The following is a 19256-nucleotide window of genomic DNA, read 5'->3' on the forward strand; positions in this document are numbered from 1 at the left end:
TCCTGTGACAATGGGCAAGCTATGCTCTGATCTTGAAGCCATGCCGAGCGAACAAGCTGAAGTGGAGTTCACTAGCCAAGTCTTGAGTTTCTGTAGCTGCGATGCTTTTGTCGTCTGGCGAGCTTTGGCGGGACTAATTTCAGACAATCTGATTCTAACATATACAATGGATGCTATCAAACAAGAGGACGCAATACAGAGTGGAATTGTCAGAGAAAATAAATACGAAGGATGGTGGACCACGACAACTGCTCTGACACTCGCCGAGGAATGGGTCAGCATGTCGGCCAAGGCTCCTTTACACCCTTTATCTGCATATCTTTGGCAGTCAGAACGCCAGGTTATACAAGGTTGAAATCATGTGAACGACCTTCGAGCTCGTGTTACCGACCAAGTGGTAAGCCGCGGCCAGGTGGATGCATTCGTCGCCGAGCTGCGACACCGGATTGTCGGCCGTGGAGCAGCCTGACAGAAACATCAGAGCGCCCGTCCTTGTGTCACCGAAGCGCGCGGTCGCCTGGATGAGGTCTCGCACGGGAGACTAAGGACGAGGAGGTGTGCGGGTCAAAAAAGGGGAAATGAATCAACGATTGATGGCCACGTATTGCCATGGTGCTCCTCCATAAAATACCCAGTAACGAAAGGGTAGAGCACATTCAAATTCAGACTCATCAGAGTAAACTCCAGCAGCTTGACAGTCGAAACTGCCAATCAGCGCCAATGAAAACTATTTTCGACCACAAAAACAATCCCACAGGTCGTGATGTGGTTGCTGGCGTGATCCAAGGGCTTGAACAATGTATAGCGGGCTGCGTGTTCTCCTCACCCACGAAGGCGGATACTGTTGCCAGATAATGAGAACTTCGTGTTGACGGGCACCTTGACTTGCCGTTTCAGCCTAGCTTCTTTGGGGGCGTCGATGCCTTTTCTCCGAGTTCTGGCTCGCTTTCCTCGTCCGTGGAAGAGTCGTAGGGCTCCATCTCCTTCCTCTCCTGCCGACTGACATCTCCAGACTTTCCTTCATTTCCACTCTTTGACAGCGAGCTCCACCAGCTTGACCTGCCTGGCCGGTTGAAGTTGCTGGACTCCGGGCCTCCTGTGTTATCTTCGCGCTTCGCTCCTGTGCCGAACTGCCACCATTTCTTCGAGGCTCGTAATTTCTTTGCAGCATCTTTCGCATCTTGCTGCTCCACCTTGTGTATATGAAGCGCTCTACCACGGCGATAGTATCCTTGTCGTTTGTTTTCTGCGCAGCCTTCAGCGGCTCTTGCAAATAATCCTCCATCCCAACTTGTCTCCTCCTGGCATGGTCTTCGGCTAAGAGTACCTCGACTGCGTCCGCACGCTTGTGATCAATTGCCATAAGCAGCGGGGATATCAGAAACCGAGTCTTCGGGATCATTTTCTTGATGACATCTATCGGCTGATTGTATTCGATGGCGGGGCACAATTCGGCTCCGCCATGGACGAGGTATCCGCCATCGTTCATGGATATTGCTCCGTGATCCAGAAGAAAGTGAATGAAGGGTCCATTCTCCGGCCCCTGTGCAATAGCCAAGCTCATCATAGACGTCCTGTGGTCATCGAATGAGTAGCTGACAATTCGAGGGTAGTAGGAGTGGATTAACTTGAGCATGTCAACGTTTCGCGTTGCCCCCAGCGCCCTGACGATGCAAGGATTATGAAAGTCGTATGTCGGATACATTGAGTGCAGCCATCGGACGATTGACTGTTGCCCATGAGAAATGGCTGCCTTAAATAGCAGATCAGTCGCGGGTGCGCCTTCTTGTTTTGCTTGGTAAGAAGAAATAGGCTCGGATCCTTCCTTGACATGGTGTTCGTCGAACAAGTTATTTAGCTCAAAGATCTGACCAGCCTTGCATGCTTCGATCATCGCTTCCTGGTGAGGAGAAAGTGTCTCCCATGGCTTCGGCTGAGGTGCGAGAGAAGGTTGAGCCATCTTGGGAAGAGTAGTTAGCCTCGACAACTCTCGACATAAAGCTGAACTACGAAGATGTCTTTCTTTGAGCTAGGAAACCTATTGTCACGGCCAGAAGCAGTCACTCGGCCACATGGCCTAACATACTCACTGGATGCGACCCGGCGCTTAGAAGCTCGGTTTCAACAGGCACCGGCCATGTGGCCAGTCGAGCGTCTGCAAGCGCGTGATCTGAAACCATTCTTGAAGTCGGAGCGAAATCAGTCTCTGTTAGATTCTGTATCAATCAGACACCCATTCGCGGCTCAATGCCGAGTGTTGCATCAAACGTATTTATCACACCAGTTTAAATGACAGCTAATTTCAAAAGACGATCTACCTTCGATTCGTCGTGAAGAGCAATGGCCTCCAGAATTATCGGGAGTCAGATCGTGAGCGCCTATTTCGCCCTAAGTTATTCTAGGATAGGTCGAGCTTAGGTAGCGCCTTCAGGGGCTTTGGTTAAGCAACACCTTGAAGCAGCCAGAACAGAGCCGTTATTTAAATCAGCGGGGTAAATACATTCGGTTCACACCCCTCGGACAGCATGACGGGCTCGCAGCACCGACCTCTTTCGCGAGATTCACCCTTGCTTGTTTTCTTGTCTACAGTCCCACCTGCTTCAGAACAACTCGACTGCCCCGCGATGCAGTGATCAAGTCTGCAGCTCTGACCGCACAAAAGGGATCCGAACAGACGAGTTCCTGTTCCAATCAAACTTATATCACGTTGGTGAAGCGCGATAGACGCCCTCTATCGCGAATATACGGCAGATTGAGCAATACTTTCGCCGGTCATATCCGAGATCGTCCAGAACCTGTTGCGCAGAAAGGTCTTCTCTGCAACACTGCGGCATTTGCAGGTGTTTTGCGGCGGGACTCTTGGTCGATAATGTGACAGGAAATCTGGAAAAGAGGGCAGCATTCTGAGCGATATTGGAATCGAGGCTCACTTGGGGAGGCGAATACTGTTCTGGATGATGGATTATTGTTTTGTTTGTATAGTACCAATAATGAGATCTCTCCGAACGAACGGTCCGCCGCTCAATCTCCTTTCTCCGTACAGCCTTGTCTAGCCCCAGATTTTTGCGTGGACAGCTTCGACGAGGCAATCAGCGTGAACACCGGTAGACCTGCTTCACGATAAGGTGGGGCGAGAAGCAAAAAGGCTTTGGCAAGGGAGCACCGAGAGACTGCGCTCACCTAGAGGGGACTATCACTTTCCTCCCTGCGGCTGTATACGATATATTATGTCATCTACTTGAACTCCGGGCAGCTGCGCGAAATCCAATGCTGACTTGTCACATTCACCAGAATCCGTGCCCAACGCGGGGTAGTCTCACATGTATTACAGCACTGCCGCCAATACAACGATCTGATAGAAAAGAGACTGAGGGAAGGGTCGAGCCAGGAATTACTGTTGCCCTGCTCAATGAGCACGTTATCGTCCAGCACGTTATTGCCCTCCGCCCTCTCTGATCACCGACATGGCTTGCTACTGGATTGACAACCAGGATGCTCTGCGATGTTTTTTAAACGAGATCGGCGGTATCGGTATCGGCAGTGATCTCCCATCGCTTTACATTGACGCGGAAGGTGACAAGCTGGGACGATTCGGGACGCTGGACCTTCTCCAAATCCTCGTTCTGCCACTACAGGAAACCTTATTGTCGACGTGTTCACTTTGAAACACGCGGCATTCAATATTTCGTTTCGAGGGATTTCCCTGAGAACTTTACTAGAGTCGTCGTCCATCCAGAAAATCTTTTTCGACGTCCGCAATGACGCAGACGCACTGTTTAGTCTTTACAATGTCCTCGTGGAAGGGGTGGTGGACCTGCAGATGATGGAGTATTTCCAGAATGGCCGATCGGGTCGAAATTTAGCTAGTCTGAGGAAGTGTGTGGAGCAGGACAGCGGACTACCATCTGAAGATATCCAAGATTGGCTGGAGGTAAAACTGTCGGTCCCTCGCTCATGGTTGGGCAATGCAAACCTACACGGTTCGCCCTTCCAGGGAAGACCTCTGCCGGCAGACCTCCTGATCTACGCTGCAGGAGGTGTCGAGTACCTGCCGGCGTTGTATAAAGCATATTCTCTCCGACTGACCGCGCAAGGCTGGCTGGCTCTCCGCGCAGAGACCGACAAAAGGCTAAGACGATCGAGAACTCCCGCTTATGATCCCCAGGCCAGCGGCAAGCAAAGGGGCAAGGGGCCTTATCGTATTGTCGACCTAGCAAGCAACAGCAACACGAAGACAAAAGCCCGCGTCAGATATGGAGGCCAGGGACACAGGAACGAGACATCTGCAGAGCCTCCAAAGGCTCACTTGCAATTGACAAGAGAAGAAGTCGACAACATTAGCAGCGCCATTGTCGCTTTGCAGAACCAAACATCGGTCCCTACCGAGAGATTGGACCAAGTACAGGTAGGCCGCACGCCTCTGCTGTCAATGGTAACCCGCTCACAAATAGCAGGAGCCTGAAAAGGCACTTCGTCATATGCCCATCGCTTTTGTGAGGGCAGGAGAGGTCAAAAGTCGACGCAAGGGGAAGAAACAGTCGTCATCGAACAGCTGGGGTGGCATTGGCTATCATGATGCCTTTCCGAACGATTTGGATTGGGCATTGTGTGACAAGGACTGCGGATGGTGTGGCCATTGTTATTCGGGCTACTAGATATCACCGCTGTATCTGCTCACCATCTAACAGAGTAGTTCAAGTGTTGCGAGCCGCTAGGAATATAGGAGTGGGGCGTAGGAGTTAGAGACGGAAACTAATGCTACCGCCTGATTCGCCGTCTACCTGTAGGTTGCGGATCTAATATAAGAAATAGCGCTAGAATCCTCCTATCCCGCGTATCTAATTGATATCGCTGTCGTTGTTCGTCTCCTGTTGACGGAACCTCGGACCCCCATTTTCAGATTCGAGATGAGATATGAATGTGGGTTATGTTCACCGGCCGCGACCGGGGATCGCAAGGTGCGAAGCCCTTGACAGCGCCCAGCCATTGGCCCTCGGCCGAGTCCATCGACCTCCGCCGGTCTGCGTCGGGCCAAGCCTTGCAAGTTGCCACTACTCCACGCTTGTGGAAGTCAGTCAAAATGCTTCTGGACAGCATTTCCAGCAGGCTTTGATTGTTCTACTTCATCCTGGACTGAAGTAGTATCTCAAGTCGATCAGCATGCCTCGAAATCACACGGTTACGGAAAGTGATCTCGAGAACGACGCTCCCGCGGGCGTGGCAGCCTCGAAGCGGTCTTGGCTTATCAAGTATTCGAGAGAAGACGTGCGCGCAAAGCACGGCGACATCCTTCTGTTGCTGTGTAGCTTCTTGTCCGGCTTGTGTGACAGTGGAACTTTCAATGCCTGGAGTTGTTTTGGGTGCATGCAGACCGGTTCGTCTTTTCCCTCAAAATTAGGCCGTTCTCCAAAGAAAGCATCCTAGAGATATTTCGAGGCTGATACTGGCTTGCAGGCAACACCATTTTTCTTGGACTCGCCGCAGCAGGACTCCCGGCCTCGAAGCCTTATGGCTGGCTCCGCTCACTGATAGCAATCTTGTCCTTCGTTACGGGCTGCTTCGTTTTCTCCGCGAGCCGGCATTATAGACCGAGGAGTCGAGGAATGCTGGCGATATCCTTCTTGGTGCAAGGACTCTGCCTGGGGATTGCTGCCGTACTTGTGCAGGCAAAGGCTGTACCAGGCGCTAACGAGGATTCCGAGTCAATGATGGTCCTTGTTCCCCTGGTCTTCCTTGGATTTCAGGCTGGAGGACAAGTCTGGACAAGTGACGTATTGGGTTTTAAGGAAATCCCAACAACGGTGCTGACTAGCGTCTATTTTGGGCTTGCCTCGGACGTAAAGTTGCTGCAGCGTTTCAAAAAGAATCTGCCCCGGAATCGACGGTTCTTTGCCGTAGGCGCCTTTTTACTAGGGGCTGTCTGCGGTGGTCGGCTGAGTAGAAGCCAAGGAGGTATCCCTGCAATATTTTTCGCTGCCAGCGGTCTGAAGTTTTGTATAGCCGGAATATGGATGTTTTGGCCAGCAGAAGAGTCTTTCGGATCCGTCGAATGAGCAGGCACGAACTGACTGCTGCGTGCGTTGAGGTACGTTAGCGCTATCGAAATATCGCTCAGTCAGGGAGGGTGTACTCCGAATACTCATTGCCCTCATCCATCATCCAACTTTCAAAGAAATCTTCGACAGCCGGAAGGGCAGGAAATGTCAGGTTATCATCGAGCCCGTCCATGTTGGGATACGGATATGTGTTGCTTTCTGAACGGTGGAGGGTTCCATGGATAGAAGTTGAACTTTGGGAACCGGGGCAAGTTCGTCCGTCTAATGGATGATCGGAAAACTGTTCTCGACTTTCTTTAGAAATGTTGCCTGGACCTAGGTCTGCTGTGGAGAAGGGCGCCAGAGAACCTGTTGGAATAAGGTGCTCGGTCTGTTTCGAGGACCTGCTATGTTTTTGGCCAAGCCTGGCATTCTCTACAGCAACGCTTATGGCGGCGGGGAGCTCATCTGTAGCTCGAGAGAAATGCTTGTAGACATCATCAATGACCTGTATGATGTCTTCCTGCAACTCGGAGCGCACACGTTCGCTGCATTCCACCAGGACAAGCACGCAGTAAGCGATGCAAATATAATGAAACTTTGGAAGTTCTTCCACAAAGGACGTCGACATGCTCAGAAATACACGGGCCATCGAAAGAGCGTGGTCCAGTATGTAGCTCTGAAAAGTGTCCAGAAGCATATCCCGATGGCCCGTGTCGGAATTCGAAATGATACCGGTTCTTTCACCGGTAGGCTTTTCCAAGCCTTCTTGCGCATTTGCGGCACGATGTCTTTCGAGTGTGTGCATTGCCAACACGAGATATGCAAATTCGCGACAGAACCGGAGGAATGTCGCATTAGGCAAATCTGGTAGAGGCAATAATATAAGCTGCTGTATTCAGCGCAATCAACCGGATACGAACCCAGTAGATGTGCCCATTTCTGCTCCCATGCCTCTAGGTCTTGAGATTTGCCGCCTCGATCAAGCAGCAACGAGGATCTGGGTTTTTGGCACAATACAGATAGGAGTAGTATTTCTGCGAGTGTTATCCTATCTTCGGTGGAAGCTTCGGGATGGTTCAGGATTGCCTGACAGTGTTGCAAATACTCTGATGGAATCGAAGTCGGTTTACCCGTTCCAACAGCAAATCTGCAATGGTCAGCTTATTGTTGGAGCTCAACGTATGATGTTTCAAGACCTGAGGTTGATAAGGCAAATGTTGTTCCACAAGGATAGATACTTCCTGTCTTTGCTTTGGTGTCTTCCCAATGTCAGATTGGCCAGTATTTGAGCAAAATCTATGCTTGATATAGCTTGCTTTGCACAAATTCCACTCAGAAGCCAGCTTTCAATGTACTCGAATGCAGGCTGTAAGGGGTTAGTCAGCGATATCAAGTCAAGACGTAAAAGACACACTCTTGGGGCAGCTTCGAACGTTGACATAATGAGCAAAGCGTATAGCTCTGGTACCGGCAAAGGGCTAGCGAGAACGACCTGGCCAAGCATGTCTCTAACTGCTTCATAAAGCTGCCTATGGTGGCGTGTGTTGATCAAATTGGGCTGGTCGCAGAAGCGCAGGCCATTGAGGCAGCACACGGCGTAGAGCAATGGTGAGCTCTGTCGAACAGGAGTCCCGGTCGTCATGTCTTCGTCTTGCGTGATTTGTAGGATATGGCCTAGGCGGCTCATAAAACTAGCATGGTCTGATCAGTCATTGCTGATACAGGAAAAGATGGGTTTGTACTTTGAGAGCAGTCTCTCTGTGACTTCTTGCGGCAAGATCTGCTGTGTAATGATATCGCGATCTGCTTCTTTGTACAGCCTACGCATGCTCGAGCGATATTGTCTGACCATCAAAATGGGGCCGGACTTGTTGAGGTTGTCCTGTACGCCTGTCAGAGGTGCACATTCGGGATCGTTTCTTGCTGGCTTGTGTGCATTCTGGCCGGAGGAGGAGCGGCTGAGCAGCTCGGATGGGTCTTTGAAGTGCTCTTGCAGGAAGCTCAAGATTGTTTCGACCGAATGTTTCGTTTCCGTCACCGATGACTCTAATCTAGCCAGCCTAACCGGGGTTCAGTTACGTCGGCTTCGGATGGCACCAGAACACGAGCAGAGTACCTGTCATGATCCTCTGATTTGTTGTTGTCGTTGGTGACTTCGGCCGTTGTCACGCGCTGACCTTCTTCTTCGAGTGAACAAGTGATCCTGGTATGGTTCAGAAGATTGAAGAAGACGAATGAAGCTGGTTCTGACCTCAATTTGTGACATCGGCGGCAGGCATTGAATCGCACATTATACTCGCAACGACTTTTGAGTCGCCGGCATGACGCGCAAGCAAGAATGCGACGGCGAGACTTTGAGGGGGGTTCCTCATGGATTGCAAATTGATCATTCATATCGCCATCAGAAACCACGTAATGGACCCTGGTCGGATCGTGGTGGGTGATGTATCAATGTACAATGGCTCTCTACGGCTGATGCTGTTACGAAGATGGAGAAAGTACGAAGCGGGCTTGCAGGTTAAGGTGCCAAGCGAGGACAAAAACCGAGGATCTGCCGCCACAATCTCAGCCTTCCGTCGCTGGGGCCCGACTTGTCGAAGGGGGAAATATATACCGGCTCTGAGAAGGAGTCTATTGCATCGCGAATTATTCAGCATAAATCACCTTCATACGGACATAAAGCGCATTGTTGGACAGCCTGAAACGACTATAAAATAAACACATCAACGCGCATAAAAAGAGATATTGGAATTCCTTTTTTTTTCTGTTCTCTGTGTCCTGTTCGATCTATTCTTGCCCCGTACAAGAAGGTCTCTCGTGTCTGTAGATATAGGCATCAATGGCGTGCGGCATGTCCCTCGCAGTGTAGAATAGAATTCCTTTCCACCAGAATCTGGTGCTGAATTACGACTGGCTCATTTCCCGAGTCTACGGCAAAAGTGGAGTTCGGGGAGAATGAGTCTGTGTCGGTCATTGGATGGAATGCCGAGAGATTTCCCTAACGGACTAGGAAGGTGGTACATTAGGCTACCCTCTTTGAATACTTCCCAGAACCAAGGCTAAGATTTCTCACCGCGGAAAAGGCCAGTATTGTCGCCATCTATGCTGCTGCCGTGCCTAGGTAAAAGAGCTGGGCCCGTAGTCGAGGCGGGTCTGCTTGTACACGGTCCAGTCACCCATTCACGGACGGATGATTCTCCTAAGAGCCGACGTTCAGAAGAGAAAAGCATGTCCATTATCGGCATCACGCCTCGTTAAAAGGCCTTAAGTCAACCGGTAGGAGTGGTCGAGCTGATATTCGTCTTGTGCTGAGCACTAGACCTCTGCAAAACCGCATTGAATCCGCCCGGTCCCGCCAAACTTCAGCTGCGAAACACACCGCCGCACAGAGAAGATGAAGATGGAAGGCCCAAGACCCAGTCGTCAATTGAGCGCCGCGACCTTCGACCGCACCGACATGGTCCCGTACCATGAAGGTCCCAACGTCCTTCCCCACGACTTCATGTTCCACAGAATATTCTACCTGGCGAACAACAACGGCGACACGACCGCCGTTTCGTGACCCTTACGGCAGCTACTGCAAAAGTTATCGCGAATTGTTGCTCGACGTCGTGCGCACCAGGAACCATATCCGGAACCACCTGGCGGCCGGGTCGCTGCAGATGCTGCGAGAGGAAGAGGAAGTCAGCATATTGATTGTGGCAAGGGGCTATGAGTTTACGGTGGTGTTCTTTGCAGTGTTGGGCCTGGACGCCATTGCAGTCCCACAAAGTACGTTCGACCTGACCTGGCGAGCGTGACATCCGACAGTAGCTGAACGACCTCCCCCTGTATAGGTCCACACGTCTCGTCCGAAGAATTGCTCCATGCGGCGGCAACAGCCCAGGCTCATGCCACCGTCTGTTCACCCGAGCACGTGAAGCTGGCAAGTGGCATCGCTGGGCGAACTCGAATGCGTAAAGGCTACCTCGCCATCAACTTGCACGGCTGCATCAATGACAATCCCTCCACACTGTCCGTCCAATCCATGCTCTTCAGCTCAAACAAACCCTTAGACCAAAGCAAGCCTGCCCTCATCATCTTCACCTCCGGGAGTACCGGTCCTTCCAAAGGAGTTGCGTACCGAAGATACAATCTGACCCTGGTCGCCTGTCAGCAGATCTGGAAGAACGGCGTCAAAGAGGGATTTACCGTCCTGCAGACGCTCCCCACCCACCACGGGACCGGTCTGATGCTCAACACGATCCCCACCGTCCTGGGTGGCGGCTGTATCGAATTCACGCATCCCAAGTTCGACGCCGCGACGACGTGGGAGCGAATCCGTCAAGGCGGCGTTACAAGTCTCTCCGCAGTGCCCACCATTTTCGTGCGACTGCTCAAGCACTGGGACGACGTTCTGGCCAAGAGCGACGACGCGGAGAGGAAAGGCTACCTGGATGCGCTCTGCGCCGTTGAGCAGTATCACTGTGGATCGGCGGCGTTGCCGGTGCGTGCGGCGATGAAGTGGAAGGCACTTACTGGGCGACACATTTTGGAGAGATACGGTGGGACCGAGTTTGGCAACCCGTTTTTGAATCTCAAGACGACGCCGTTTGTTCCGGCAAGTACCTCTCGTTTGCTCGAATGCTCAGAGACTCTGGCGCTGCCAGTGGAGCCTAATGCTGATCCCCACTGCCAGGGTTCGGTCGGCGTCAAGAATCCAGGGGTGGAAACATACCTCGAGCACGGCGATCACGGGGAGGTCTTTGTTCGATCGCCATTCATGTTCTCAAAGTGAGCAAAACCTTGACGGCTCCATTCTTATCACTGCTGAGGCTTCCGACCAGGTACATCAACGATGTCGACGGTACCAGAAACGCTCTCACGCAGGACGGTTACTTCAGAACCGGCGATGTGGCGGAGAAAGTCAACGATATATACTTTCTCAAAGGGCGCAAGTCGGTCGATAGTGAGTCCTCCTTCCTCCAGCAGGCGTGACAGGGATCTGAAACTGACGTGAGACGGGCAAAAGTCATCAAAAGCGGCGGGTACAAGATCTCAGCACTCGATATCGAGCGCGCCATCCTCGACCATCCCAAAGTCGAGGATGCCATTGTCGTGGGCGTCGTCGACGACGACATGGGTCAGCGCTTGGCCGCCGCAGTGGTCTTGAAAGAGGTGAGTCCGCTCGAACGGTGTCCAACCAACTTTTAGATCCTGTCCGCAACATCCATTCGTTCGGAAACTGACGGTCCAACATGATGAGTCTGCAGGGTCAAACCTCCCTCTCCTTGCCAGAACTCAGACACGACCTTAAGGATAAGCTCTCCTACTACAAGCTTCCCACGCTTTTGAGAGTTGTGCCGGCGTTGGAGCAGACGGCGAGTTTCAAGGTCCCCAAAGCGTTGTTGAAGAAGACGCTGTTTGGGGCCGATCATCCGGATATCCAGAGGCTGCCGGGAAAGGGGGAGGGGAAGGAGAATGCGAAAGCGAGGTTGTGAGAGGTAGGAGTGCAGGGGTGATATCAAGCGTAGCATAGATACATGGTCCTTGAAGTAAGGCGGAAGCTGAATTTCCTGTGTTCCTGCCGTGGCGCTCACTTCGATCCTCCTTATGCGCATAGCATCCTAGCCGTGGTTAGGAGCATTTGTCCTTGGGCTTTTGACGATCTAGTTTTGTCAAAGACCTTTCAACACTCACGGAGAAACAAAATGCCTTGGATATTGTTGGTCCCGTCTCGACAAGGGCTTGTCGTCGTACTTGCCAGGTGGGTTGGGACGAAAATCTTGGACCCAAGCCATCGCCTCGATCACGACTATTCGATAAGGCAAGAGAAAGACACTGATTGACGTCTCTGGAATGAAGCTACGTCTCATACTTATTTACTGCAACAAGATTCCTAACTCGAAGTGCACGCAAAGCGCGACTGGCACTGTCGATACCTAGTACGCCCTATTATTAACTCAAAAGGACAGTCAGATCACTTTTACTCAAGCATCCAATCTGGCGCGGGTTAACGCGAATCTGTTACCCCTCCTGCACCGGCCATCGACCCCGGCCATCGACTCAAGGTTCCTCACCCTCCCAGTCACCCACACTGATATCAGTACGTATAATAAAACCCTTCCAACCCTTCAATCATCTCCCCACCGCCTCGAGCGCGCTTCTTTGCGAAGTAGAACTTCGCATCCAACGCCAGGGTGATAATTACCATCATCCCGGTGGCGACCAAGCAGGCGATAGTATTTCGGTGCATCTTGGGAGCGGAAGACAACTGTGCCAATCTGTGATATCAGAAATTCGTTAGCGCCGTCGCTAGGCGTGGCTTTTCAGAACCGATGTACGATAAAATGCTCGGGTTGACGCGGAATTTCAAAGAAACAATAATGCGGGACAAGGTGGAAGCATTGAATTCGACGCGAGCAAAATTGCTAGCACTTACGATGCCGCCTACGCCACCTCCGCCGAGGAGAGTCGCAGAGCAGAACGCACGCTTCCATTGGCCGCGGATGTTGTTGGCTTGCCAGGTGAGCAATGCAGGGATGTTGGCGTTGGCCCCCATGGTGGTGAGGAAGACGCCAAAGTATCGGGCTCCGGTATTGGTGGAGAAGGCAAGCAGAGGAAGGCCTGTGAAGAGATAATCAAGGTAGTCAGAATCATCAATGCAATGCCAAAAAGTAATAGGGAGGGTAATCTATCTGGAAGAAGTTGATCGACCTTACCTGTAAGCATGAGAGCGAGGCCAATCAAAATCCAAGGTGACCGCAGATGATATCTGTCTCCAAGCCATGCGAAGGTCAACAGTAGGCATCCTGAAGCCAGGTAAGGTGGCGAGGAGAGACATTGAGATACTGCCACGTCGAAACCCATCCCGGAGTTCAAGATGATGGGGAGGAAATTCGCAGTGGCGTAGACGGGCACGCTGTTGAGCATGAAAAGGGCGGAGAACGCCCACACGTGGATGTCCAAGCCAGCTTGAAGGTATTTCTTAAGCTGGAATCTGGGGACGGGGTCAGAGATCGAATTATCAAGAGCATCGGGACTGAAAGGAGCACTCACTTTTGCGGAAGCACGTCATATCTGTCTTTCTGCACTCTGGCCACAATAAACCTGATCTCACGTTAATTCAGAAATCTGAAGGTGAAGCCCCTCCTGGATACCTCGGGGAAGTCAATGAGGAAAGGAAAGATCAGAATAGCCACAAGCGCCGTCACCGTCCCCTCAATGATAAAGATCCATCGCCATCCGGCAATACCGGGGAGGATTCCAGACGGTGCTGTTGGGTCCTCGGCCGTTGGACCATAGTGCTGGCCCCAATAGGCGGCTGGACGGGCACCATGGTTCTTGATTTGCGAGAGACCATAGCCTAGGATTCCAGCAAAAGCCTGGGCAAAGACGCCGACGCCGTAGAACCAGGAATATCTCCTCTGGAGCTCGTAGCGTGGATACCAGCAGCTGAGGAGATAAGCTGCTCCTACACCAAGGAGATAAGATCCAACAGTAAGTAGGATTTTCTTCTTTTGTAGGGTGGGGGATTAAAGACGATCTCACACGTACCCGGGAAAGAACCTGCCTCAAGTCCGCCCAAGATCAATCGAATGGGAATCAGCTCATACCAGAATTCCACAAACCCGGCACAGATCATTGCCAGTCCCCAGAGGAAAGTAATGGCAGGCAGGAAGATGCGAGGGCCAATCCTCCTCGTCGCCACGGTCGCTGGTGGCTGGAATAAGGCATATGTGATCAGAAAGACGAGAGCTATGAGCGGATATCGTTCGCCAGTGAGCCTGAGGTCGACAGCCATTCCGGCCACGGCAGCTGTGCCTAGATTGACGCGGTCAATCAACGCCACACAATACATCAGACCAAGAGGGAGGATCAAGCGCAAGTCAACGCGGCGGACGATCTTCTTCTGCTCGTCTGGAGTAAAGTAGTGGATGGCCTCGTCGAGGTCGGCTGACTTTGTTGGCACCATGAGACTGGTCTCTGGCTCTGCTGTTTCGACGAGGTCTTCGGTCGGACTGATTTTCTCGGGTGAAGACATTGCGATGCTTTGGTGACTGCGAGCCCGCTTGTGTTAAGACGGAAAGGAGAGAAGCTTCTGTGTCTAGATGTAGGCAGAGAAGCGGTTCATAGTAGGAGTGAGGGCCAAGTAGAAAGTCTGGCTCCTCTTCTACAGAGAGATTTGTTTGTCTTCTTAAGCAGCTGAGCTTTCGTCCACCTCCAGATTTACCGAATTGTGGGGGACAGCGGCTGGGCCTGGCTGTGGGGATGCGATTTCGGCAAGAGGTTTTCGCGATGGAGGTGGTGGCATAGTTCACAGGCGAAGGCCCAGACAGGAGAGAGATATCGAATGTCAAAGCAAAGCCGAGTGATGTGGTCCAGCTCCTTCAGATGAGGTTCAGACGTACCGATGACGGTGCGGAAAGCATTCATCAGCCCGAGGCAGCTCACCGTGATTGGTCGAAACTCCGAGGTATTCAGAACCCACCCTTAACTCGCCTCACATCCATAGAGTTTGGAGTAGCAGTGTTGGCAAGCTGGGACTAGTCTAGATGTTCTCGTAGTCATCTAATGCAAATACTTCGTCGGGGCCTCCTGTCGTGCATTGCTGGTACTCGTTACATGCTGTGAAGATTGAGGCGTTTCGGTCTTGGTGTTGCTCTGTGACAACGCGTCGAGCTAGGCTTCGTAGCTAATCCTCGGAGCAGTACTCAGTATATTGCACTTGAACTATTGTGGCAGGCGAGGCTGGTCACTTGACTTCTCCAAGTGCGAATGACTGAACCTGGAGCTTTACAATCTGGGAAACTGCGTCAGTTTTCCATACATCGGAAGGATCGCCGCTGTAGTTGGGCGAATTCCAAACCCGCTGTCCTCGGGTGTCAGCCGCTATGCTCGACTGCTTGCAGGTCAGATTCTTATGAATCGAGCTCAGACAGGCATCGTTAAGCGCCATGAGGAAATCAGTGATTCCCTCCCACTGACCGGCCAAGTTCTCGAGCGCTCGGAAACAAATTGAAAGATTGTGCGCCGAGGTGGGATTGCTTTTGGTCGAATATTTGAGATTCGAGCTGTTAATAGCTAATGGTATGAAGACCATAATCACACTGAGGCACGGCTCATTAGCAGACTCTTCTTTCAGAGCCAGTCTAGCCTTAAATGTGGAATCGGACAGAGACGTACGGGCAGAAAGGTAGAAATCTGAAAAGGTCCTTGGCGAGCAAGCTCTCGATGGTTTTGATAGTATCGTTGGCGGAATCCTCTAGGGCATATCTTGAGGCGTCACGAAGTTTCGTGCTCCATGAGGTCGGAGCCGACCGCTCGACGCAAAGGCTGAGCGAGTGTAATGCAGAGAGGCAGTATCTGGTGAACCGTGTTAGTCAAGGTGCTGTTAGACGACGAATGGACTGTCCTCACCCAGGAATCACGTATGGGATTCACCTACTGGTAATTCAGTCTTAAATAATCCCGACTGACAATGAAGGAAGTGCTGGAACCTTCGAAATCATCCTCAATCAGCGTTTTGTACTGAACATACCATTCCGCCAGAGAGCTCTCTAGTTCTTCAATCTTTCCGATCACTTGCCCTCTCCGCATGTCAATAGTTCCTCTGGGTATGATGTGAGCGAGTGTCTCCATCGCTTGAAGCAAATAGAAACGTGCAATGAACACTAGTGCTATTCGACTCTTCTCTTCGGAGCGGAGAAGCCACGAGAAACTCGTCTCTTCTTCAAGGTCCCTGGTATTCACTTCGAAAGCCTCAAATTGAAGGAGATCGTCCATCCCCGGCCGGAATGTGACGAGGATGGTTCCGCGTGCTCTGATCAAGAAGCACGCATATAACACTTTCCAGTGCGCTGAGTTGTTCTTTTCAGCCAAGGACTCAGGGACACTGGCGTCTGCAAAGTGCTGGTGTGCTCTCCGGAGCCACTTTTCACTCTCAAACATGCCGTCTGGGTATTTCCTCCGTAGGCTGAGGAGAAGGCATATCTGTAATTGACGAATGGGACTTGATTCGTAGCCTTGGTCGTAGAGTTCCTGCGGCAGGCGTTAACGAGACACAAGTATAGGTTCAAATACTGACTGTCGCTCTCCGGTAGAAGACATCACGCATCTCGAGTACAGTTGAGAAGCCTGCAGAGGAAGCCTCGTCTTTTGTAAGGTACTTTCGACGTCAGAACCCAAATAGGTGTGGGGGACCGAAAGCGCTCACCGCACTAGCAGTGAACATAATAGCATTGAGTAAAGCCAGACTTATTGGCTGCAGCCCATGTGTCCCGTTGTCACTTCGATGGATGAGGTGATATATCTCGTACTCACTGACAACAGGAGAAGAGGGATAGACATATAAGAAGTGGTAATGAAGGAGCTTTTCGACAAGACTCGGGATTGGCAAGGAGAGTAGTTCTTTGTCTACCTCTTCATTGCCTTGGCAGTGGTCAGCGATTGCAGACCGCGCTTGAACCCAGTGTAAAGGTTGTTCTTCGGTCGAGTGAGACAGGCGCTCAGAGGCCAAGTTCGAATTCGACTCTGACAATGGATTATCGTCCGAAGGTGTTGCCAGCAGCACATTGTCAGGAATATTCAGCCAATCCGGCCAAATATCCATTTGGAAGAGGTCCAACTGCGTGGTCTCGTACTGTCGAAGTGGCTGGTTGACATCATAGACAGACTGAAGTCCGTCGTTTGCGGTATTTGATTGTCCGCGAGAATCATTAGAGAATGGCAGCGACAGAGAACGACTGGGATCCGAACCATGGCTAGGTGGGTGCTGAGCTGTACTGCTTTGAAAGAGGGTTGTAGAGGTGATACCAGACTGTGAAGTTGAATCTATCCCTTCGGAAGCTGGTCCAATTGAAGTGTTGGGGTCAACAACAGGACTTTGTGATAGCAGTAAGTGCAGTTTCTTAGTTGCCGGACGTCTGCAAAGATGGTCAACACCAAACACTGAGCCGGTTTGACCGGATAGGATCGCCAACCTTTTGTTCGGTATACCACAGTGCTTACCGTCCAACTGACAATTGGTACAAGGGTCTGGGTACTGGATTGTAGCGTCACACCTTACCTTGCGGGCACGGCAAGGTAAGCAGGCTGAAAGACATCGGGGTCAGTATTTGCTGGCAAAGGTGGAGAGGAGAATTGTACATGCCCTTTGTCGCCCTTCGTCGCGGGGCCTGCCTCTCGCTTGATGGAGGCGTTTGACCCTCCACGGCCAAATAGTGATAAGGCACGCCAATCACGCTTTCCATAGCGTCCATTGAGGTAGATGTCGAATCTCTTGGTTGAGCATTGCAGAATGTAATGTTGATTTCCGAGGTTTGGGAAATGAAATGCCGGTGGGAGTCAGGTGCGCAGCCCGAGACAAGCGTGAGTTGGCTGCGGGGCGAGGGGGAAGAATCTATTCCCACAGGCTGCGTCTCCGCCTGGAACCCTACCCGGGGGCCGAGAGGCTCGGTTGGCTCAGCTTAGGGGACTCTGGATACGAGGTACTTAGAGAGGTTAAGCTGGTTAGGGCTGTGAGGCTTGTCCTTGTTCCGGGGGTTCAAGACGATGATTCGTCGCTTTGCCATGGCAGCGACCCCGGTTCATGTGATTCCGTAGCAACAACGTGAAGAGCCTCGATTCTCAAAGATCAATTTGAAGCCAGTTATGAGCCTGATCCCACCGAAGGAAAAGATTTGAGAAGGCTTACTAGGTACTGGTTGGTGAGTGAGCAAGCCTGTATTGGGAAACGAATCACCGAGACTTTCTTGGGTATACAATTCTCTCATCCTCGGTTCCCTCTTGATTTTGTATTGCCGTGCATTTAAGCAGGCCTACCTTCAGAAAATCCCAACTGAAGTAGTCCGGCCCATGAGAAGTCGAACTTGAATAGCCACCAGGATTGAATGCCCACCATGGTCGCCCCCAAGTACAGATACACCGACATTGTGTTTACGATCCAGGACAGAATCGGGGTCATCAAGGTACTCTCGCCAGACGACCCGAAATATACCAAGATCTAACGCAACTCTCTCCTCCTAGTTTAACCGACCCAGGTCCTTGAATTCTTTCGGCGGTAACATGATGATGGACTTGGCGACGGCTCTTCGAGAACTCAATGAGCATCCTGATACCGTCTTCACTGTTATCACTGGGGAGGGCAGATTCTTCTCCTCCGGCGCCGACATTCTAGGTGAGCAGACTCGTGGTACCCACCAAAATGGGCATCGCGAAGTGAAGAGAGCGGGTTGCCTGGAATTTTGGCGAGCCAGAACAAGAACTGAGCCATTTTGTGCCGGATAGGGAAAACCGGACTGCACAACGACATCCACGGGGACAATGTCGAATATCCTAGTCTGGCTGCGAAGAAAATTGCCATGATGGCCAAAATGTCGTTCGGTAAGAGGAGCCTTCTAAGCATCGAACTTCTAAATGAGGGCACTCCGCTAACCATTACTCATCCATTGCCTTGCAGCGAACGAGTTGTTACGTTCCATGATCGATCATCGAAAAGTCTTGGTGTTGGCTCTCAATGGTCCCGCTATAGGTGGTGGAGCGACGTGGTTTCCAGGTGTCGCCGATATTGTTCTCGCTGCCGACAGTGTATACCTCCAAACCCCATTCAGTGCCCTCGGGCTTGTTCCTGAACTCGGTTCTGCCACAATATTCATGCAGACCATGGGGGTTCATCGTGCCAACGACTTTCTCATGCTCGGTCGGAAGCTTTCTGTGCAAGAGTTGGAGCAGTGGGGAGTGGTGAATCGGATCTTCCCCAAAGAAGGTTTCCATGACCGTGTGCTCGAGTTTCTCCGACAACAGTTGGCTGTCAATGACGGGAAGAGCATGATGGAGGCTAAAAGACTGCAAAATCTCCCGCTCAGGCGGGATAGGATATTGGCGGTTTATGATGCTCTGGAAGCGTTGGCGGAAAGGCATGTCGAGGACGCACCCAAGCAAAGGTTCGCAGACAAGCAGAAATTGTTGCGAGGTAAGTGGTTACTCCTGTGATCTGTCCCCTCTCAGCAACCTGCAGCGGGATACTGACATCGATTGCATAGAGAAATCAAAGGCTCGATCTAAATTGTGAAAGGTTGGAACTTCCAAGAGAGTCGGTAGCTCGAAGTCTCGCGCTTGACCTTCGCTTGTTCAAAGGCTAGGTTCAGGGTTATTCGAATCTCCACAACTCTAGTGCAGATTACAAGATCGATTAAACGGATCTCTGTTCACCTATGCCTACCACTTCACAATAGAATG

The 19256-nt window shown here is 51.5% G+C and overlaps 3 protein-coding genes across 3 annotated transcripts; 1 reads left to right on the forward strand and 2 right to left on the reverse strand.

Annotated features, from left to right (window-relative positions):
• Positions 1–893: 893 nt before the first annotated feature.
• Positions 894–1960, reverse strand: PV07_05991 (uncharacterized protein; the record flags this gene model as incomplete). The annotated part of the gene is made up of 2 exons (XM_016392929.1): positions 894–1160; positions 1217–1960. The coding sequence occupies 2 exons, from the start codon at positions 1958–1960 to the stop codon at positions 894–896; spliced, it is 1011 nt and encodes a 336-aa protein (XP_016250448.1).
• A 3399-nt stretch (positions 1961–5359) lies between these two features.
• PV07_05992 (uncharacterized protein) lies at positions 5360–8410 on the reverse strand (the record flags this gene model as incomplete). The annotated part of the gene is made up of 7 exons (XM_016392930.1): positions 5360–6902; positions 6959–7185; positions 7235–7404; positions 7453–7729; positions 7781–8098; positions 8155–8241; positions 8328–8410. The coding sequence occupies 7 exons, from the start codon at positions 8408–8410 to the stop codon at positions 6112–6114; spliced, it is 1953 nt and encodes a 650-aa protein (XP_016250449.1). The 3' UTR covers positions 5360–6111.
• Positions 8411–9508: 1098 nt separating this feature from the next.
• On the forward strand, positions 9509–11518 carry PV07_05993 (uncharacterized protein; the record flags this gene model as incomplete). Its single annotated transcript, XM_016392931.1, has 6 exons — positions 9509–9809; positions 9875–10632; positions 10717–10811; positions 10865–10986; positions 11050–11195; positions 11291–11518. The coding sequence occupies 6 exons, from the start codon at positions 9509–9511 to the stop codon at positions 11516–11518; spliced, it is 1650 nt and encodes a 549-aa protein (XP_016250450.1).
• Positions 11519–19256: the final 7738 nt, after the last annotated feature.

This window comes from Cladophialophora immunda (genome assembly GCF_000835495.1).
Source record: "Cladophialophora immunda strain CBS 83496 unplaced genomic scaffold supercont1.3, whole genome shotgun sequence".
In the NCBI taxonomy this organism is placed as follows: Eukaryota; Fungi; Ascomycota; class Eurotiomycetes; order Chaetothyriales; family Herpotrichiellaceae; genus Cladophialophora; species Cladophialophora immunda.